We start from the raw sequence: 22,850 nt of genomic DNA on the forward strand, positions 1-22,850 counted from the left end.
ATCTTCAAGCGAAGTGTCGAGATGCTGTGTTGCGCGGTCCTATAAAGGCTCCTGGACCAGTGACTGATTCCGGGCGCCGACCAATCAGGTACCTGCGGAATCGGCCGCCGCGCCAGTGGTGGAGGGTTCGCGGCGCGGACCGGGCGTCGAGTCCCTGCCGGTTCCTAATACGTCTGTGGCCGCTACCGTCTTCGTGCCGGAGCGTTCTCTTCTAATTTTAGTTATTGCGGGATTCCAAGCTGTACTAAGTTGGAAACCAGTGTCTCGATTGATCAGGTTGCTGTTCAACCGAATTTCTACAGCCTCTTTGAAAACTGAATCCCAAAATCCTTTAGCGTCACACAGCTTCTTCGTACCCTCAAAGAGGAAGGTGTGTCCTTCGTTAAGGCTATGTTCCGCTACCGCCGATTTTTCTGTCTGACCAAGGCGTACATTTCTAATGTGTTCCGAGCGCCTCTGCGTGATGCAGCGCTGCGTTTGTCCGATGTATTTCGTACCACATTCACATTCAATACTATATACGCCCGGAGTCTGCAGTCCTAGGTGGTCTTTGACTGAGCCAAGTATGTCCTTAATTTTACTTGGGGCATGAAAAATTGTCTTGATGTTGTGTTTCTCCAGAATGCGGGCAATCTTGGCTGTTGGCGGTCCCGCGTATGGTAGAAATGCCAGGCATCTGGTCTCATCTTCTTCTTCTGGTGTGTCTACCTTCCTGCTCTTGTGTAGGGCGCGCGAGATTTGCGTCTCATTATAACCGTTGCTGCGGAAGGTCTTCCTTAGGTGTTGTAACTCTGCAGGTAGGCTGTCATCATCACAGATAGACTTGGCCCTGTGCACAAGTGTGTTAAGCACTGAGTTGCGTTGTGCTGGGTGGTGGCAACTCTGTGCATGAAGGTATAAATCCGTATGTGTCTTCTTCCTATACACAGCGTGACCCAAGGTGCCATCAGGGTGCCTCTTGATTAGAATGTCAAGGAAGGGCAAGCTTCCGTTTTCTTCCACCTCCATGGTGAATTGTATGTTGCTGTGTATGCTGTTGAGATGTCGCAGGAAGTCTTGCAGGTTCTCTCTGCCATGTGGCCACACGACAAAAGTGTCATCCACATATCTGTAGAAGGCTTTAGGTTTCAATGGGGCGGTGTCCAGGGCTATGTCTTCAAAGTGCTCCATGTAAAGATTAGCGATGCCTGGAGCTAGGGGGGACCCCATGGCTACACCATCCACTTGTTCATAAAATTTGCCTCCACACTTGAAGTAGGTGTTTGTTAACACATGCCGGAACAGCTTTATTGTGTCCTCACTAAAGCGTGTTTCGAGCAGCGCTAGGGAGTCTTCCAGCGGTACTCGTGTGAAGAGTGAGGTGACGTCAAAGCTGACAAGAAGATCTTCTTTATCCAGGCGAAAGCCTTGTAGTACCTGCACAAACTCCGCCGAGTTCTTGACATGGTGCTCACAGTGACCCACGATCGGTTTGAGCAGTTGTGCTAGGTACTTGGCTAAACCATATGTCGGTGAGTTGATGGTGCTCACTATGGGTCGCAATGGAACTCCGTCTTTGTGGATCTTAGGGAGCCCATATAGCCGTGGTGGTGCCGGTGCTCTGGGGTACAGCTTCCTGATGACGTCCTTTTCCAGTCCAGAGTCATTGAGCAAGGCGATGGTCTTGCGAGTCACGGAAGCTGTCGTGTCCTTGTCCAGTTGCTTGTAGGCAGTATCTTGTAGCAGTGAGTTTATCTTCTGCCAATAATCTTCTTTCCTCAGTATCACCGTGGCATTGCCTTTGTCAGCAGCTAGAACGACAGTGTCCTCATCCTCACGTAGGGCCTTAAGAGCCGTCCATTCAGCAGACGTTATGTTGTTCTTGGGCATTTTTGCCTTCTCCAGGACCCTGCACGTCTCTCTCCTAACTTCCTCAGCTGACTCCGTAGGGAGGCCGCGCACGGCTTGCTCGATGCTGCTGATAATGTCTCGCTTAGGTAGTGTCCTGGGTACTGGAGCAAAATTAAGTCCTCTCGACAGCACTGATATTGTGGTCTCGTCCAGTTCTTTGCCTGCCAGATTGATGACAGTCTTGGCATTGGTTGTGTGGTCGGCATGTTGCCGGGCTCCAGACAGTCTGGTGAACTTGCCACATTGTTTTTCCGTGGCTTTTCTCTTGTGGATCTCACTGCTTGCATATGTGTTTCCGTCGATCCATTCCCATGTGTGTGGTGGGAGATAGGATGCCAATCGAAGGTGTTGAGTAAGCAGCATCCTTGCGTTCTTATCTAACTCCTGCCTGGTGACCCGTATGTGTTCGCGCACCAGGGCCGCACCGGCTCGTTGTAGTATGCGTCTGGATCTTGTCGTGCTCACAGGGTGTCGCAAGTTGGCAAATTTCGGCAACACTTCTTTATCTCGACACCGTTGTAAGAAGGCCAGTCTGCTAAGCAGCTTGCCCGCCTTGAGTCGTAGTTTCTGTAGCATCTGGTAGCTGCGATGGATATCCTCCCCGTAGAGGTATGTTAAATGTGATTTGAGACTTTCTCGGCGTATTCCATTCGTGAAATCTTCTCGGGTGATCAGCCGAGTAAAGGCGTCGTCTTCTCGCAACGTTTCGAAGGGTTTCGTACCCATCATCTTCAAGCGAAGTGTCGAGATGCTGCCTGCTGCTTACATCTAATACTTTCCCCTCTTTGGGGAAGTGTGAGGGGGAGTTTGTAGCCTTTCGGCTTTTACTCCCCTGTGTACTTGTGTGTGTGATTATTTCTGTACTTTTTTGATGTCTGTGATTTGTGATGTTTGTTCTGTGTGGGTCTGGTACTTGCCTGAGGTTTGGCGAGATAATTGTAGCATTTTGGGTAGGAGTAGGATTTGGGAATGGGTATTGGGATTTTTCTCTTCGACTTAGTCGTCGAAGATCGTCATGGGGCGATCGTGTTTATCGCGGGACATGTCATACCGACCTAGGGAGTGGATGAGAGCATTTCCCGACCTGGAAGTACCTTCATAGAAGGCCCTTGCCAGGTCTTGAAAACGCTCTCTCAGTAGTGGGATTTCCGCAGCGGCATGCAAATCGTCGATAGGGAATCCAAGGGGTAAACGCAGTGCCCTCCTGAGGGCGCGGTTCTGCAGCCTCTGGAGTTTGTCCAGGTGCTGCTTCGCCGCGTATCCCCAGACAGGACACGCGTATTCCATGACTGGCCGGATCAGGGCCTGGTACACGTTCACTCCTACTGAGCAGGAAAGGGAGCTGGATGAGTTGAGGATTGGGTACAGGATGGACATTCTGGCGCAGACCTTCCTATGGACCTCGTCTATGTGGGGTTTCCACGTAAGACGAGAGTCCAAGGTTACGCCAAGGTACTTGGCGGTTCTGCGCCAGGGGAGTTGGGTTCCGTTTAGGTGAAGGTGGAGGGGGGGGCCGTTGAGGAGGTTCGCGCCTTCCGAGCCTACGGGTGATCAGCATCGCCTGCGTCTTTTCAGAATTGATGGTGATTCGCCAGCGACGGGCCCAAGTTTCTGTGTCATCTAAAACCCTTTGTAGCCTACGGATGACCAGGTCCTTGTTCGCGTTTCTTGTGTAGAAGGCTGTATCGTCAGCGTACTGTGCAGTGTGCACCAGGGGGGCCGTTGGAGTGTCCGCAGTGTACAGACTGTACAAAACGGGCCCCAGGACCGATCCCTGTGGCACCCCAGCACGAATACGCCTTCTGGTGGAGGTCGAGATGCTGTGTTGCGCGGTCCTATAAAGGCTCCTGGACCAGTGACTGATTCCGGGCGCCGACCAATCAGGTACCTGCGGAATCGGCCGCCGCGCCAGTGGTGGAGGGTTCGCGGCGCGGACCGGGCGTCGAGTCCCTGCCGGTTCCTAATACGTCTGTGGCCGCTACCGTCTTCGTGCCGGAGCGTTCTCTTCTAATTTTAGTTATTGCGGGATTCCAAGCTGTACTAAGTTGGAAACCAGTGTCTCGATTGATCAGGTTGCTGTTCAACCGAATTTCTACAGCCTCTTTGAAAACTGAATCCCAAAATCCTTTAGCGTCACACAGCTTCTTCGTACCCTCAAAGAGGAAGGTGTGTCCTTCGTTAAGGCTATGTTCCGCTACCGCCGATTTTTCTGTCTGACCAAGGCGTACATTTCTAATGTGTTCCGAGCGCCTCTGCGTGATGCAGCGCTGCGTTTGTCCGATGTATTTCGTACCACATTCACATTCAATACTATATACGCCCGGAGTCTGCAGTCCTAGGTGGTCTTTGACTGAGCCAAGTATGTCCTTAATTTTACTTGGGGCATGAAAAATTGTCTTGATGTTGTGTTTCTCCAGAATGCGGGCAATCTTGGCTGTTGGCGGTCCCGCGTATGGTAGAAATGCCAGGCATCTGGTCTCATCTTCTTCTTCTGGTGTGTCTACCTTCCTGCTCTTGTGTAGGGCGCGCGAGATTTGCGTCTCATTATAACCGTTGCTGCGGAAGGTCTTCCTTAGGTGTTGTAACTCTGCAGGTAGGCTGTCATCATCACAGATAGACTTGGCCCTGTGCACAAGTGTGTTAAGCACTGAGTTGCGTTGTGCTGGGTGGTGGCAACTCTGTGCATGAAGGTATAAATCCGTATGTGTCTTCTTCCTATACACAGCGTGACCCAAGGTGCCATCAGGGTGCCTCTTGATTAGAATGTCAAGGAAGGGCAAGCTTCCGTTTTCTTCCACCTCCATGGTGAATTGTATGTTGCTGTGTATGCTGTTGAGATGTCGCAGGAAGTCTTGCAGGTTCTCTCTGCCATGTGGCCACACGACAAAAGTGTCATCCACATATCTGTAGAAGGCTTTAGGTTTCAATGGGGCGGTGTCCAGGGCTATGTCTTCAAAGTGCTCCATGTAAAGATTAGCGATGCCTGGAGCTAGGGGGGACCCCATGGCTACACCATCCACTTGTTCATAAAATTTGCCTCCACACTTGAAGTAGGTGTTTGTTAACACATGCCGGAACAGCTTTATTGTGTCCTCACTAAAGCGTGTTTCGAGCAGCGCTAGGGAGTCTTCCAGCGGTACTCGTGTGAAGAGTGAGGTGACGTCAAAGCTGACAAGAAGATCTTCTTTATCCAGGCGAAAGCCTTGTAGTACCTGCACAAACTCCGCCGAGTTCTTGACATGGTGCTCACAGTGACCCACGATCGGTTTGAGCAGTTGTGCTAGGTACTTGGCTAAACCATATGTCGGTGAGTTGATGGTGCTCACTATGGGTCGCAATGGAACTCCGTCTTTGTGGATCTTAGGGAGCCCATATAGCCGTGGTGGTGCCGGTGCTCTGGGGTACAGCTTCCTGATGACGTCCTTTTCCAGTCCAGAGTCATTGAGCAAGGCGATGGTCTTGCGAGTCACGGAAGCTGTCGTGTCCTTGTCCAGTTGCTTGTAGGCAGTATCTTGTAGCAGTGAGTTTATCTTCTGCCAATAATCTTCTTTCCTCAGTATCACCGTGGCATTGCCTTTGTCAGCAGCTAGAACGACAGTGTCCTCATCCTCACGTAGGGCCTTAAGAGCCGTCCATTCAGCAGACGTTATGTTGTTCTTGGGCATTTTTGCCTTCTCCAGGACCCTGCACGTCTCTCTCCTAACTTCCTCAGCTGACTCCGTAGGGAGGCCGCGCACGGCTTGCTCGATGCTGCTGATAATGTCTCGCTTAGGTAGTGTCCTGGGTACTGGAGCAAAATTAAGTCCTCTCGACAGCACTGATATTGTGGTCTCGTCCAGTTCTTTGCCTGCCAGATTGATGACAGTCTTGGCATTGGTTGTGTGGTCGGCATGTTGCCGGGCTCCAGACAGTCTGGTGAACTTGCCACATTGTTTTTCCGTGGCTTTTCTCTTGTGGATCTCACTGCTTGCATATGTGTTTCCGTCGATCCATTCCCATGTGTGTGGTGGGAGATAGGATGCCAATCGAAGGTGTTGAGTAAGCAGCATCCTTGCGTTCTTATCTAACTCCTGCCTGGTGACCCGTATGTGTTCGCGCACCAGGGCCGCACCGGCTCGTTGTAGTATGCGTCTGGATCTTGTCGTGCTCACAGGGTGTCGCAAGTTGGCAAATTTCGGCAACACTTCTTTATCTCGACACCGTTGTAAGAAGGCCAGTCTGCTAAGCAGCTTGCCCGCCTTGAGTCGTAGTTTCTGTAGCATCTGGTAGCTGCGATGGATATCCTCCCCGTAGAGGTATGTTAAATGTGATTTGAGACTTTCTCGGCGTATTCCATTCGTGAAATCTTCTCGGGTGATCAGCCGAGTAAAGGCGTCGTCTTCTCGCAACGTTTCGAAGGGTTTCGTACCCATCATCTTCAAGCGAAGTGTCGAGATGCTGTGTTGCGCGGTCCTATAAAGGCTCCTGGACCAGTGACTGATTCCGGGCGCCGACCAATCAGGTACCTGCGGAATCGGCCGCCGCGCCAGTGGTGGAGGGTTCGCGGCGCGGACCGGGCGTCGAGTCCCTGCCGGTTCCTAATACGTCTGTGGCCGCTACCGTCTTCGTGCCGGAGCGTTCTCTTCTAATTTTAGTTATTGCGGGATTCCAAGCTGTACTAAGTTGGAAACCAGTGTCTCGATTGATCAGGTTGCTGTTCAACCGAATTTCTACAGCCTCTTTGAAAACTGAATCCCAAAATCCTTTAGCGTCACACAGCTTCTTCGTACCCTCAAAGAGGAAGGTGTGTCCTTCGTTAAGGCTATGTTCCGCTACCGCCGATTTTTCTGTCTGACCAAGGCGTACATTTCTAATGTGTTCCGAGCGCCTCTGCGTGATGCAGCGCTGCGTTTGTCCGATGTATTTCGTACCACATTCACATTCAATACTATATACGCCCGGAGTCTGCAGTCCTAGGTGGTCTTTGACTGAGCCAAGTATGTCCTTAATTTTACTTGGGGCATGAAAAATTGTCTTGATGTTGTGTTTCTCCAGAATGCGGGCAATCTTGGCTGTTGGCGGTCCCGCGTATGGTAGAAATGCCAGGCATCTGGTCTCATCTTCTTCTTCTGGTGTGTCTACCTTCCTGCTCTTGTGTAGGGCGCGCGAGATTTGCGTCTCATTATAACCGTTGCTGCGGAAGGTCTTCCTTAGGTGTTGTAACTCTGCAGGTAGGCTGTCATCATCACAGATAGACTTGGCCCTGTGCACAAGTGTGTTAAGCACTGAGTTGCGTTGTGCTGGGTGGTGGCAACTCTGTGCATGAAGGTATAAATCCGTATGTGTCTTCTTCCTATACACAGCGTGACCCAAGGTGCCATCAGGGTGCCTCTTGATTAGAATGTCAAGGAAGGGCAAGCTTCCGTTTTCTTCCACCTCCATGGTGAATTGTATGTTGCTGTGTATGCTGTTGAGATGTCGCAGGAAGTCTTGCAGGTTCTCTCTGCCATGTGGCCACACGACAAAAGTGTCATCCACATATCTGTAGAAGGCTTTAGGTTTCAATGGGGCGGTGTCCAGGGCTATGTCTTCAAAGTGCTCCATGTAAAGATTAGCGATGCCTGGAGCTAGGGGGGACCCCATGGCTACACCATCCACTTGTTCATAAAATTTGCCTCCACACTTGAAGTAGGTGTTTGTTAACACATGCCGGAACAGCTTTATTGTGTCCTCACTAAAGCGTGTTTCGAGCAGCGCTAGGGAGTCTTCCAGCGGTACTCGTGTGAAGAGTGAGGTGACGTCAAAGCTGACAAGAAGATCTTCTTTATCCAGGCGAAAGCCTTGTAGTACCTGCACAAACTCCGCCGAGTTCTTGACATGGTGCTCACAGTGACCCACGATCGGTTTGAGCAGTTGTGCTAGGTACTTGGCTAAACCATATGTCGGTGAGTTGATGGTGCTCACTATGGGTCGCAATGGAACTCCGTCTTTGTGGATCTTAGGGAGCCCATATAGCCGTGGTGGTGCCGGTGCTCTGGGGTACAGCTTCCTGATGACGTCCTTATCCAGTCCAGAGTCATTGAGCAAGGCGATGGTCTTGCGAGTCACGGAAGCTGTCGTGTCCTTGTCCAGTTGCTTGTAGGCAGTATCTTGTAGCAGTGAGTTTATCTTCTGCCAATAATCTTCTTTCCTCAGTATCACCGTGGCATTGCCTTTGTCAGCAGCTAGAACGACAGTGTCCTCATCCTCACGTAGGGCCTTAAGAGCCGTCCATTCAGCAGACGTTATGTTGTTCTTGGGCATTTTTGCCTTCTCCAGGACCCTGCACGTCTCTCTCCTAACTTCCTCAGCTGACTCCGTAGGGAGGCCGCGCACGGCTTGCTCGATGCTGCTGATAATGTCTCGCTTAGGTAGTGTCCTGGGTACTGGAGCAAAATTAAGTCCTCTCGACAGCACTGATATTGTGGTCTCGTCCAGTTCTTTGCCTGCCAGATTGATGACAGTCTTGGCATTGGTTGTGTGGTCGGCATGTTGCCGGGCTCCAGACAGTCTGGTGAACTTGCCACATTGTTTTTCCGTGGCTTTTCTCTTGTGGATCTCACTGCTTGCATATGTGTTTCCGTCGATCCATTCCCATGTGTGTGGTGGGAGATAGGATGCCAATCGAAGGTGTTGAGTAAGCAGCATCCTTGCGTTCTTATCTAACTCCTGCCTGGTGACCCGTATGTGTTCGCGCACCAGGGCCGCACCGGCTCGTTGTAGTATGCGTCTGGATCTTGTCGTGCTCACAGGGTGTCGCAAGTTGGCAAATTTCGGCAACACTTCTTTATCTCGACACCGTTGTAAGAAGGCCAGTCTGCTAAGCAGCTTGCCCGCCTTGAGTCGTAGTTTCTGTAGCATCTGGTAGCTGCGATGGATATCCTCCCCGTAGAGGTATGTTAAATGTGATTTGAGACTTTCTCGGCGTATTCCATTCGTGAAATCTTCTCGGGTGATCAGCCGAGTAAAGGCGTCGTCTTCTCGCAACGTTTCGAAGGGTTTCGTACCCATCATCTTCAAGCGAAGTGTCGAGATGCTGTGTTGCGCGGTCCTATAAAGGCTCCTGGACCAGTGACTGATTCCGGGCGCCGACCAATCAGGTACCTGCGGAATCGGCCGCCGCGCCAGTGGTGGAGGGTTCGCGGCGCGGACCGGGCGTCGAGTCCCTGCCGGTTCCTAATACGTCTGTGGCCGCTACCGTCTTCGTGCCGGAGCGTTCTCTTCTAATTTTAGTTATTGCGGGATTCCAAGCTGTACTAAGTTGGAAACCAGTGTCTCGATTGATCAGGTTGCTGTTCAACCGAATTTCTACAGCCTCTTTGAAAACTGAATCCCAAAATCCTTTAGCGTCACACAGCTTCTTCGTACCCTCAAAGAGGAAGGTGTGTCCTTCGTTAAGGCTATGTTCCGCTACCGCCGATTTTTCTGTCTGACCAAGGCGTACATTTCTAATGTGTTCCGAGCGCCTCTGCGTGATGCAGCGCTGCGTTTGTCCGATGTATTTCGTACCACATTCACATTCAATACTATATACGCCCGGAGTCTGCAGTCCTAGGTGGTCTTTGACTGAGCCAAGTATGTCCTTAATTTTACTTGGGGCATGAAAAATTGTCTTGATGTTGTGTTTCTCCAGAATGCGGGCAATCTTGGCTGTTGGCGGTCCCGCGTATGGTAGAAATGCCAGGCATCTGGTCTCATCTTCTTCTTCTGGTGTGTCTACCTTCCTGCTCTTGTGTAGGGCGCGCGAGATTTGCGTCTCATTATAACCGTTGCTGCGGAAGGTCTTCCTTAGGTGTTGTAACTCTGCAGGTAGGCTGTCATCATCACAGATAGACTTGGCCCTGTGCACAAGTGTGTTAAGCACTGAGTTGCGTTGTGCTGGGTGGTGGCAACTCTGTGCATGAAGGTATAAATCCGTATGTGTCTTCTTCCTATACACAGCGTGACCCAAGGTGCCATCAGGGTGCCTCTTGATTAGAATGTCAAGGAAGGGCAAGCTTCCGTTTTCTTCCACCTCCATGGTGAATTGTATGTTGCTGTGTATGCTGTTGAGATGTCGCAGGAAGTCTTGCAGGTTCTCTCTGCCATGTGGCCACACGACAAAAGTGTCATCCACATATCTGTAGAAGGCTTTAGGTTTCAATGGGGCGGTGTCCAGGGCTATGTCTTCAAAGTGCTCCATGTAAAGATTAGCGATACCTGGAGCTAGGGGGGACCCCATGGCTACACCATCCACTTGTTCATAAAATTTGCCTCCACACTTGAAGTAGGTGTTTGTTAACACATGCCGGAACAGCTTTATTGTGTCCTCACTAAAGCGTGTTTCGAGCAGCGCTAGGGAGTCTTCCAGCGGTACTCGTGTGAAGAGTGAGGTGACGTCAAAGCTGACAAGAAGATCTTCTTTATCCAGGCGAAAGCCTTGTAGTACCTGCACAAACTCCGCCGAGTTCTTGACATGGTGCTCACAGTGACCCACGATCGGTTTGAGCAGTTGTGCTAGGTACTTGGCTAAACCATATGTCGGTGAGTTGATGGTGCTCACTATGGGTCGCAATGGAACTCCGTCTTTGTGGATCTTAGGGAGCCCATATAGCCGTGGTGGTGCCGGTGCTCTGGGGTACAGCTTCCTGATGACGTCCTTTTCCAGTCCAGAGTCATTGAGCAAGGCGATGGTCTTGCGAGTCACGGAAGCTGTCGTGTCCTTGTCCAGTTGCTTGTAGGCAGTATCTTGTAGCAGTGAGTTTATCTTCTGCCAATAATCTTCTTTCCTCAGTATCACCGTGGCATTGCCTTTGTCAGCAGCTAGAACGACAGTGTCCTCATCCTCACGTAGGGCCTTAAGAGCCGTCCATTCAGCAGACGTTATGTTGTTCTTGGGCATTTTTGCCTTCTCCAGGACCCTGCACGTCTCTCTCCTAACTTCCTCAGCTGACTCCGTAGGGAGGCCGCGCACGGCTTGCTCGATGCTGCTGATAATGTCTCGCTTAGGTAGTGTCCTGGGTACTGGAGCAAAATTAAGTCCTCTCGACAGCACTGATATTGTGGTCTCGTCCAGTTCTTTGCCTGCCAGATTGATGACAGTCTTGGCATTGGTTGTGTGGTCGGCATGTTGCCGGGCTCCAGACAGTCTGGTGAACTTGCCACATTGTTTTTCCGTGGCTTTTCTCTTGTGGATCTCACTGCTTGCATATGTGTTTCCGTCGATCCATTCCCATGTGTGTGGTGGGAGATAGGATGCCAATCGAAGGTGTTGAGTAAGCAGCATCCTTGCGTTCTTATCTAACTCCTGCCTGGTGACCCGTATGTGTTCGCGCACCAGGGCCGCACCGGCTCGTTGTAGTATGCGTCTGGATCTTGTCGTGCTCACAGGGTGTCGCAAGTTGGCAAATTTCGGCAACACTTCTTTATCTCGACACCGTTGTAAGAAGGCCAGTCTGCTAAGCAGCTTGCCCGCCTTGAGTCGTAGTTTCTGTAGCATCTGGTAGCTGCGATGGATATCCTCCCCGTAGAGGTATGTTAAATGTGATTTGAGACTTTCTCGGCGTATTCCATTCGTGAAATCTTCTCGGGTGATCAGCCGAGTAAAGGCGTCGTCTTCTCGCAACGTTTCGAAGGGTTTCGTACCCATCATCTTCAAGCGAAGTGTCGAGATGCTGCTGCTGCTCACATCTTTTACTTTCCCCTCTTTGGGGAAGTGTGTGTGGGGGAGTTTGTAGCCTTTCGGCTTTTACTCCCCTGTGAACGTGTGTGTGTGATTTTTCTATAGTTTTTTGGTGTCTGTGACTTGTGATGTTTGTTGTGAGTGAGTCTAGTACTTGCCTGAGGTAGGCGAAAAGATTGGTGTTATATGGGAAGGAACTGGATTAGGGATTGGGTTTTGGGATTTTCTCTTCGACTTAGTCGTCGAAGATCGTCATAGGGCGCTTGTGCTTATCGCGGGACATGTCATACCGACCTAGGGAGTGGATGAGCGCGTTTTCGGATCTGGAAGAACCCTCATAGAAGGCCCTTGCCAGATCCTGGAAACGCTCTCTCAGGAGTGGGATTTCGGCTGCGGCGTGCAGGTCGTCTATGGGGAATCCGAGTGGTAGATGCAGTGCCCTTCTGAGGGCGCGGTTCTGCAGCCTCTGGAGTTTGTCCAGGTGCTGCTTTGCCGCGTATCCCCAGACAGGGCACGCATACTCCATAACTGGCCGGATCAGGGCCTGATAAACATTTACTGCTACTGGGAAGGGAAGGGAGCTGTTTGTGTTCAGGATAGGGTATAGAATGGACATTCTGGCGCAGACCTTCCTGTGGACCTCGTCTATGTGGGGTTTCCACGTAAGACGAGAGTCCAAGGTTACGCCAAGGTACTTGGCGGTTCTGCGCCAGGGGAGTTGGATTCCATTTAGGTGAAGGTGGAGGGGGGGACGTTGAGGAGGTTCGCGCCTTCCGAGCCTGCGGGTAATCAGCATTGCCTGCGTCTTCTCGGAGTTGATCGTGATGCGCCAGCGACGGGCCCAAGTTTCTGTGTCATCTAAAACCTTTTGTAGCCTACGGATGACCAGGTCCTTGTTCGCATTTCTCGTGTAGAAGGCTGTGTCGTCAGCGTACTGCGCAGTGTGCACCAGGGGGGCCGTCGGAGTATCCGCAGTGTACAAACTGTACAATACGGGCCCCAGGACCGATCCCTGTGGCACCCCGGCACGAATACGCCTTCTGGTGGAGGTGGCAGTTTCTACTTTGACGGAGAAAGTCCTATTCGTGAGATAGCTCTTAATGAGCTGAACTATGCTCCCGGGAAACCCTTGTGTGTACAACTTGTAGAGTAGCCCTCTATGCCATACTGAATCAAAGGCTTTGGCTACATCTAGTAGCACTATCCCGCAGTAGCCTCTGTGGTTGAAGCCCTCTGTGGCTGCTTCAACCATTCTCATGACCTGCTGTGGGGCAGAGTGGTTCTGCCGGAACCCAAATTGGAAATCCGGCAGAATTTGCTCTCTGGTAATGTGTTCTTGTATGGGTCTTAGCAGGAGGCGCTCATAGATCTTGCTGAGTGTTGGCAAGAGGCTAATCGGCCTGTAGTGCTGCGGGAATAGAGGGTCTTTCCCTGGTTTGTGTATCGCGACCACTTCCGCATGTTTCCAGCAAGCTGGGAAAACACGGGAACGAGTAATCTCGTTGAGGACGTTCGCGAGGTGTGTGATCGCTGTGGGTGGGAGTTTTTTGACTAACTGGTTTGTGACACTGTCGTGCCCTGGCGCCTTTTTTGTAGGGAGGGACCTGATTACTCTTGCCACGTCCTCGGGGGCAAAAAGTATGGGTTCGTCCTCTGGGTCCTCCTCAGCATTGAGGAAGACGGTCAGTTGACGACTGACTACCTCTTCATGTTCTTCATCCTGAGGTTCTGCCGCTTGGAACTGCTTCTCAAAGGAGTCGGCGAGGGCGTTGGCCTTTCCAGCATGGCTGTAGACCAGTCCCCGCTCGCCATGCAGTGGCGGCATCCTAGCGCGTCGTTTTGTAAACTGTTTGGTCGCTTGCCATAGTGTATGATCGTCTACTTTGAGAGATGTGAGGCGGTTTTGCCATTGCTGGTTTCTGTGCTCATTGAGCGCTACCTTCAGCTCTCTCTGTAGACGATTGAGCAGCCTCCTGGTGGCCTGATTTCTGGTGATCTTCCACTCTTTTGCCACTCTGTTCTTGTGTCGAATTTGAGCTAGCAAGTGTTCTGGGAGCTGTATTTGCGGCGGTGGGCCCTCCCTTTGTGGAGGGGTGGCTTCTTCCGCTGCCTGCAAGATGGTGCCTGTTAGGTCTTGTAGCGCTTGTTCTACTGTTTCAGCAGTGGGTGGCGGAGCGCGAGCGATATCAGAGGCGACAGTTTCTTGGTATCGCTCCCAGTCTGTACGTTTGTACGACGTCTGGTACCGTGGGAGTGCTACCCATTCTCCCACATCGACCTCCAGAATCACTGGGTTGTGGTCGGAGGACATTCTGTTGATTGTCCTTGCGGCCACGAACCCTGCGATCCTCCTGGTGAGAGCTATGTCTAACACATCGGGCCTGCTTCCGTTTTTCGGAAAATGTGTTGGCTCGACTGGACCCCATGTTTCGAAGTGGTGGGCGCGCGCTAGTTGTTGCAGTTTGGCGCCTGCTCTGGAGGTTACTCTAGAATTCCAATCAGGATGTTTGGCATTGAAGTCTCCCCCTATTATGAGTTTGCCTTCAATTTGCCCTAGAGCAGCTATGTCTCCCTCATCTATCTGGTCGTGTGGGGGTCGGTAGACTGCAACAATTGTTAGGGGTCCAGTGGCAGTGGTTACTTCCACCGCCACTGCTTCGATTTTGTTGGTAGCTGGTAAGAATACCTGGTGGTGGGGGATCCCTCTTTTTACATATATGGCCACTCCTCCGCCTTGGGTTGGCCTGTCTTTACGGTAGCTAATGTAGTTGGGAACTGTCGCTTTTACTCCCGGTTTCAGGTGGGTTTCCCCCATCATGCATATGTCGATGGAGAACTCCTTCATGAGTTCTCGGAATTCGACCTCTTGATTAACAATGCCGTCTGCGTTAAAGACGCACATTGTCAGGCCTTGAATATTTGGTCGTCTATTCATGATGGGGTGTAGATACTACTGAGGAAGTCGCAGAGGGGAGCGACTGCTGGACTGTTGCCTGAAGGGCGACGAGGATCTGTGTGTTCTGCTTCTGGGCTTCCCTGAATTCCTTCATCATTTCCATGACGAGGTTCATGGTCTGCACCATTACGCCTAACAACTGATCCATGGGGGGAGAGTGTGTGTGGGGTTCCCTGGGCCTTCCTCCGTCATGGTGGACCTGGTCGTTGTTGCTGTGTGTTTCCCGGTGTTGTTCTCGTGATAGTGTCTGGTGTTGTGGTGGTTGGGCTATGCTTTCATGGTTCCTCGGTGGAGAAACCACTTCCGCATAAGTCGCCCTCGGTGTGTCCGGCCTTGGTTTTACCCAGGCCTTGTCCGTGTGTGTTGCCATGGTTTGTTTTCTTGTGTGTCTCTGTGGGTTTATGGTGTTTTGTTTGTGTGTGTGGGGGGCGGCCTTTGCGCCCTTTGCCTGTTGTGTGTGTCGTTTGTGGACCTCACAACCTTGGTATCCCGCCGTGTGGTTTTTGCCACACAGCGCGCACCTTATTTGTGGGTCCGTGTGGTGAAGTGTGCATGTTCTCGTGTCGTGGGCCTCGGCGCACTTCCTGCACCTTACTGGCATGGTGCAGTAGGCGGCGATGTGGTTAAGGCCCTGACACCTGAAGCACTGCACCGTCTTGTTCTTACGGCGCAGCGGTTCGGTGGTGACAGGCACTGCCAGAACCATCTTTATCTCCCTTTTGTTCTGGGGGATGTCCGGGAGTGTGGCCTGGTAAAGTGGCCACTTACTGTTTATGTTGCCCATCTGTTGGACCCCCTTGACGACGTACCCCTGGGCAGTCAAATCTGTTTTGATTGCCTGGGGGGACACTCGTCTTGGGAGGTCTCGTATCACGATGTTTCTGTTCCTTGTTTTTGTTGTGGGGAACGTGTAGTGTGGTATGTTTTTATTTGTGAAAAGTGTTTTGACTGTTGTGTAGTGTTCTAGTGTGTGCAGTGTGATTTTTATTTTGTCTCCACCAGCAGGTTTTGCCTGGAAACTGCCTCCCCCGATTTCTGCCTTCAACAGCTCGAAGAGCTCCTCATAGCTGTGGGCAAACTCAGCAACAATCGGGGGGAGGTGGTGGGCGACTTGGTTCTGTGTTTGCGTTGTGGTGGTTTCTGTTGTTGTCTCAGGCTCATCAGCAACCGCCTGAAATCTGTTCGGGGTGGGTTCCAACCCCCGGGCTGGCGGAAGCTTCGGCTGACGAAACGTTTTCTTCGCCAGCACGAAACCGTCCGAATCCTGCCCGGTTACGCGGTTCCCTTCCAGTGCAAGAGTTTCCTGGTCCCCTCCCAGTGCGACGACAGGTGCTGTCGGGGGCGCTGACTCCTCAGAGGGTGTGGAAGCGGTTGGGGTGGGGGTGGTGGATTTCTTCTTCCCCTTGGAGCGCTTCTCCTTCTTGTCCTTCCTTGCACGCCGCTGGTCGGATGTGGTGGACTTGAGTGGGGGGGATTTAAGGTATTTGGAGCGGGTGGAAGACTGTGACGAGGGGGTGGGTTTGGGGAGGATTTTTGTCGGCAGACGGGGCATCTGCTTGCCATTCTTCATGGACGTGAGAAATTCGGGAAGTGTGCCGGTGGCGTGGGCAAGCAGGAGCGGAGATAGGACGAGGTTAGGAGGGGCAGGATTGCAAGTACTGACAATATATTTTGTTGTCGGCGTACTATGTATGACTGCGTTTGTTTGTGTGTTTCTTGCCATGTCCGGGGCGGAAAGTGGGGCTGCTGCCAGGGGGGTGCCAGTTACAGCCTTCGTTGACACCGTTAGGTATCCCGGCTGCATTGCTGGCCCTACTGTATTTGTGGACGCGGAGGTCTGATCGGCGGCGGCGGAAACCTTCTCTGCGGTTCCGCGGCCGGCTCCCAGGTCCTGGCCCACATTTTCCCTAACCTTGGGGGGGGCAGAGCCTGGCTCTGCGGCAGCCGAAGTACTCGAGACGGCCGACGACGCGGCCCGCGGCAACAACAAGACGCGCTTTTTGTCGACAGCGGTTGACCGCTTCGACCCCAAAGCACCACTGGAGCTAGACATCCCGCAGTTGGAAAAGGAAACACGACAATTCTGCTGTCGAGCGTCTCCAAAAAATATCCTGCCCGCCGTAATTCCTTACTGCAGACCTTGACTGGGTCCCGCCGATGCTTTGATAAAAGCAAAGCCGTAGATTCCCCTGGTGTGTCACCCGTACAAGCGGGGGCCTATGACTGACAGTGCGCGAGTCAGAGGAGCAAGCTCAACCCTTGACTGCCACTCAGCGAGTGTCGAGATGCTGTGTTGCGCGGTCCTATAAAGGCTCCTGGACCAGTGACTGATTCCGGGCGCCGACCAATCAGGTACCTGCGGAATCGGCCGCCGCGCCAGTACGCTCATTACCTGGTTGGGTAGTGCCTGACTACCTCTTGGTTAAGCAAGTTAAGTGCAAGCACTATTCCTGCGTTTCCTAATATGTGTTGGAGTTGGCCTATCGTGTGTGTAGGTCCTATTTTGTGATGAGCATTTATGTTACTTTATAATCGTTACTGGAAAGGTTTTACTGCCGCAGCAGGTCGGGCCATCTTGTGGTGGCCCTTTTATGTGGTTGGTTCCCGAGGTTCGAGACCAGTCTGTTCTCTGACTGCTGTGTTTTCTCATAAAACAGTTGAGCGGTCTGTCTTATCCTATCCTTTATTGGCTGCACTCCAGTGATGGCATGCAACTCCCTGTTGGGAAAATCACGCGGGAGTTTCATGACCATCCTAAGCACTCTACCCTGGAGGCCCTGCAATCTCCGGATGTGGCAGTCTGCCGCATTGCCCCACACTACTGCCGCATACTCCATCACCGGCCTTATAAGGGCGAGAAACAGCGCAATGCCGCAGCGTGTGGGTAGGGTTGTCTTCGGGTTCAGGATTGGGTATAGCGCTCTCAATCTGCCATAGGCTTTACCCACAATGTCCCTTATGTGCGGTCCCCACGTGAGGCGCCTATCCAGGGTGACCCCTAGGTATTTTGCAGTGCGGGTCCATGTGATGGGGCCTCCCATGATCCGCACCGGCTGTAGGTCGTTGGGGATTCTTTTCCTTGTAATGATGATTGCCTGGCTTTTGCTGGCATTGTATTTCAGGCGCCACTTTGTGGCCCATGTCCCTAAAGCTTCACATGCCGTCTGCAGGCGGCGGCGCATGAGGTTTGCGTTCGCGGTTCTGGTATACAACGCGGTGTCATCGGCGTACAATGCGACCGAGACTCTGTTAGCCTTTGGCGTGTCCGAGGTGTATAGGGAGTACAAAAGGGGGCCAAGGACAGAACCCTGTGGCACTCCCGCCTGTATGGGCCTTGCCGTGGATATACCCGCTCCCGCACGGACATTGAACGTGCGTCCACTAAGGTAGGACTTGATGAGTCGAACGTGTGGCGTAGGTACCCCCATTGCAAACAGTTTGTAGAGGAGGCCCTCGTGCCACACACAATCGAAGGCCCTAGAGACATCAAGCAGCACTACCCCTGCGTACTGCCGACTCTCCAGGGCACCCATCGCATCCTCCACAAGACGTAACAGCTGTTGCTCTGTGCTATGTCCACGTCGGAAGCCGAATTGTTCCGGCGGGATTAGCTCCTCAGCGTTGACGTGAAGCATTAGCCTTTTGGAGTACAGGCGCTCAAATACCTTAGATATTGATGGTAAAAGGCTGATCGGCCTGTAGTTCTGTGGAAGCCTGGTGTCTTTGCCCTGTTTCGGTATGGCAACCACCTCTGCATGTTTCCATGCTGAGGGGAAGTTGCCAGTCTGCATGATCCGATTGAAGATCGCGGTGATGGGGCGAATGGCTGCTTGTGGTAACTGAAGCAGTATTGCATTTTCTATCTGGTCGCACCCCCCCGCTTTCCTCGGGTTTAACTGCTTCAATTGAGCCTGTACTTCCTCCTCTGTGAAGTCTTCGATGTCTGTTCCAGTGGTGGAGGGTTCGCGGCGCGGACCGGGCGTCGAGCATTCCCGCTCACGCCGCGGAGAGTACACGTTAGTTCGTTGTCGCTGTTGGTTATCGTGATGTCGGGACGCGGAAGTGGACGCAAAGCTGCTGCCTTGGCTGAGTTGCTGCTCACGTTAGCAGGACCTGCCGGGAAGAAGAAGAAGAAGTCTACACCGCAGTGCTTTCGCTGCCAAAAGCTTGGCCACGTCGCCAAGCACTGCAGCGGAGCAGTCGCGTGTTTGAAGTGTGCGCAAGCACACGACACACGCGACTGCAAGAAGCCGAAGGACGCCCCCTGCACATGCGCCAACTGCGGTGGCGCACACGCGGCTAACGCCCGTTCCTGCGCGTACAGGAGAAATTGGCGTGGACCAGAGAAGACGCAGAAGCAAGTGACCACCACACGCGAAGAGGTGGTCACTCGCTCAGAAGACGCCATCACCAGGCGCCTCAGCGACGCCGTAGAAGAAGCCATGTCCGCCTTCAAATCCGCCATGGCGGAAGAGAGGGCGGCCATGCTGGCGGAACTGGGCGAGGCTCGGCGTCAGATTGCTGAGCTGACGCAGGAGCTTCGCTCAGCCAAGGCAGCTTCCGCCACAGCGGTCGACACCGCCAGCCAGACGACTCCTCCTCGAGAGAAGAAGTTTGCGACGGTGGCCACGCAGACCGACGTGCCTGCCGAAGGGGAGGCAACACTGCCCAAGACGGACGCAGAAGCAGAAGCGCAAGAAGAAGGGTGGGAAGAAGTCCCATTCCTCCCGCTTCCCGACATGTACAGCGCAAGCGCTGTGACGCAGAAGATAGCTGCATCGCTTCGCGATGGTACATATCCCCACCACGACAACCCTTATCCCTTCGTTCCTCCTAACCTTTCTAAACCTTCACCTCCACACCAACCAATCGAATATCCAGAAGGCCTTGTTGGTCTTTCCAAGGAGGATTACGATCTGATCAATTCCTTCCCAATTTTCACAGAGTGGCAAATGCGCTACGTCATCTTCGCTCTCGTCCACGGAGAGTATGAGAAAGCTGGATACACTGTATCCACTATCCCAACCGAGGGAGAGCCCTCAAGTAAGAAGAAGAAGAAGAAAAGTCGTCACACCGACAAATACAGAAAATAGGTTATCGGCACTCCTTGCCAGTACAGAACAACCTACAAGTCAAGAAAGAAGACTCATCAATCATCCCAGGGGAGTAAAGGCCAACAGGCCACAAACTTCCACCTGAACCTCCTCACAGTGAGGAAGTCAGAAAAGGAGCAGCAGGCGGGCGTCGAGTCCCTGCCGGTTCCTAATACGTCTGTGGCCGCTACCGTCTTCGTGCCGGAGCGTTCTCTTCTAATTTTAGTTATTGCGGGATTCCAAGCTGTACTAAGTTGGAAACCAGTGTCTCGATTGATCAGGTTGCTGTTCAACCGAATTTCTACAGCCTCTTTGAAAACTGAATCCCAAAATCCTTTAGCGTCACACAGCTTCTTCGTACCCTCAAAGAGGAAGGTGTGTCCTTCGTTAAGGCTATGTTCCGCTACCGCCGATTTTTCTGTCTGACCAAGGCGTACATTTCTAATGTGTTCCGAGCGCCTCTGCGTGATGCAGCGCTGCGTTTGTCCGATGTATTTCGTACCACATTCACATTCAATACTATATACGCCCGGAGTCTGCAGTCCTAGGTGGTCTTTGACTGAGCCAAGTATGTCCTTAATTTTACTTGGGGCATGAAAAATTGTCTTGATGTTGTGTTTCTCCAGAATGCGGGCAATCTTGGCTGTTGGCGGTCCCGCGTATGGTAGAAATGCCAGGCATCTGGTCTCATCTTCTTCTTCTGGTGTGTCTACCTTCCTGCTCTTGTGTAGGGCGCGCGAGATTTGCGTCTCATTATAACCGTTGCTGCGGAAGGTCTTCCTTAGGTGTTGTAACTCTGCAGGTAGGCTGTCATCATCACAGATAGACTTGGCCCTGTGCACAAGTGTGTTAAGCACTGAGTTGCGTTGTGCTGGGTGGTGGCAACTCTGTGCATGAAGGTATAAATCCGTATGTGTCTTCTTCCTATACACAGCGTGACCCAAGGTGCCATCAGGGTGCCTCTTGATTAGAATGTCAAGGAAGGGCAAGCTTCCGTTTTCTTCCACCTCCATGGTGAATTGTATGTTGCTGTGTATGCTGTTGAGATGTCGCAGGAAGTCTTGCAGGTTCTCTCTGCCATGTGGCCACACGACAAAAGTGTCATCCACATATCTGTAGAAGGCTTTAGGTTTCAATGGGGCGGTGTCCAGGGCTATGTCTTCAAAGTGCTCCATGTAAAGATTAGCGATGCCTGGAGCTAGGGGGGACCCCATGGCTACACCATCCACTTGTTCATAAAATTTGCCTCCACACTTGAAGTAGGTGTTTGTTAACACATGCCGGAACAGCTTTATTGTGTCCTCACTAAAGCGTGTTTCGAGCAGCGCTAGGGAGTCTTCCAGCGGTACTCGTGTGAAGAGTGAGGTGACGTCAAAGCTGACAAGAAGATCTTCTTTATCCAGGCGAAAGCCTTGTAGTACCTGCACAAACTCCGCCGAGTTCTTGACATGGTGCTCACAGTGACCCACGATCGGTTTGAGCAGTTGTGCTAGGTACTTGGCTAAACCATATGTCGGTGAGTTGATGGTGCTCACTATGGGTCGCAATGGAACTCCGTCTTTGTGGATCTTAGGGAGCCCATATAGCCGTGGTGGTGCCGGTGCTCTGGGGTACAGCTTCCTGATGACGTCCTTTTCCAGTCCAGAGTCATTGAGCAAGGCGATGGTCTTGCGAGTCACGGAAGCTGTCGTGTCCTTGTCCAGTTGCTTGTAGGCAGTATCTTGTAGCAGTGAGTTTATCTTCTGCCAATAATCTTCTTTCCTCAGTATCACCGTGGCATTGCCTTTGTCAGCAGCTAGAACGACAGTGTCCTCATCCTCACGTAGGGCCTTAAGAGCCGTCCATTCAGCAGACGTTATGTTGTTCTTGGGCATTTTTGCCTTCTCCAGGACCCTGCACGTCTCTCTCCTAACTTCCTCAGCTGACTCCGTAGGGAGGCCGCGCACGGCTTGCTCGATGCTGCTGATAATGTCTCGCTTAGGTAGTGTCCTGGGTACTGGAGCAAAATTAAGTCCTCTCGACAGCACTGATATTGTGGTCTCGTCCAGTTCTTTGCCTGCCAGATTGATGACAGTCTTGGCATTGGTTGTGTGGTCGGCATGTTGCCGGGCTCCAGACAGTCTGGTGAACTTGCCACATTGTTTTTCCGTGGCTTTTCTCTTGTGGATCTCACTGCTTGCATATGTGTTTCCGTCGATCCATTCCCATGTGTGTGGTGGGAGATAGGATGCCAATCGAAGGTGTTGAGTAAGCAGCATCCTTGCGTTCTTATCTAACTCCTGCCTGGTGACCCGTATGTGTTCGCGCACCAGGGCAAAGACGGAGTTCCATTGCGACCCATAGTGAGCACCATCAACTCACCGACATATGGTTTAGCCAAGTACCTAGCACAACTGCTCAAACCGATCGTGGGTCACTGTGAGCACCATGTCAAGAACTCGGCGGAGTTTGTGCAGGTACTACAAGGCTTTCGCCTGGATAAAGAAGATCTTCTTGTCAGCTTTGACGTCACCTCACTCTTCACACGAGTACCGCTGGAAGACTCCCTAGCGCTGCTTGAAACACGCTTTAGTGAGGACACAATAAAGCTGTTCCGGCATGTGTTAACAAACACCTACTTCAAGTGTGGAGGCAAATTTTATGAACAAGTGGATGGTGTAGCCATGGGGTCCCCCCTAGCTCCAGGCATCGCTAATCTTTACATGGAGCACTTTGAAGACATAGCCCTGGACACCGCCCCATTGAAACCTAAAGCCTTCTACAGATATGTGGATGACACTTTTGTCGTGTGGCCACATGGCAGAGAGAACCTGCAAGACTTCCTGCGACATCTCAACAGCATACACAGCAACATACAATTCACCATGGAGGTGGAAGAAAACGGAAGCTTGCCCTTCCTTGACATTCTAATCAAGAGGCACCCTGATGGCACCTTGGGTCACGCTGTGTATAGGAAGAAGACACATACGGATTTATACCTTCATGCACAGAGTTGCCACCACCCAGCACAACGCAACTCAGTGCTTAACACACTTGTGCACAGGGCCAAGTCTATCTGTGATGATGACAGCCTACCTGCAGAGTTACAACACCTAAGGAAGACCTTCCGCAGCAACGGTTATAATGAGACGCAAATCTCGCGCGCCCTACACAAGAGCAGGAAGGTAGACACACCAGAAGAAGAAGATGAGACCAGATGCCTGGCATTTCTACCATACGCGGGACCGCCAAC

At 52.1% G+C, this 22,850-nt stretch overlaps 1 protein-coding gene across 1 annotated transcript in view; it reads right to left on the reverse strand.

Moving 5' to 3' along the window:
* LOC126456619 (alpha-tocopherol transfer protein-like) overlaps positions 1-18,969 on the reverse strand; it is a 94,669-nt gene extending 75,700 nt beyond the window's left edge. Inside the window, exon 1 of the mRNA XM_050092363.1 lies at positions 18,916-18,969. Within this exon, the coding sequence (XP_049948320.1) occupies positions 18,916-18,969 (54 nt within the window). The remainder of the gene's footprint in view (positions 1-18,915) is intronic.
* Between the last annotated feature and the right edge of the window lie 3,881 nt (positions 18,970-22,850).

Source organism: Schistocerca serialis, chromosome 2 (genome assembly GCF_023864345.2).
Source record: "Schistocerca serialis cubense isolate TAMUIC-IGC-003099 chromosome 2, iqSchSeri2.2, whole genome shotgun sequence".
Classification (NCBI taxonomy): Eukaryota; Metazoa; Arthropoda; class Insecta; order Orthoptera; family Acrididae; genus Schistocerca; species Schistocerca serialis.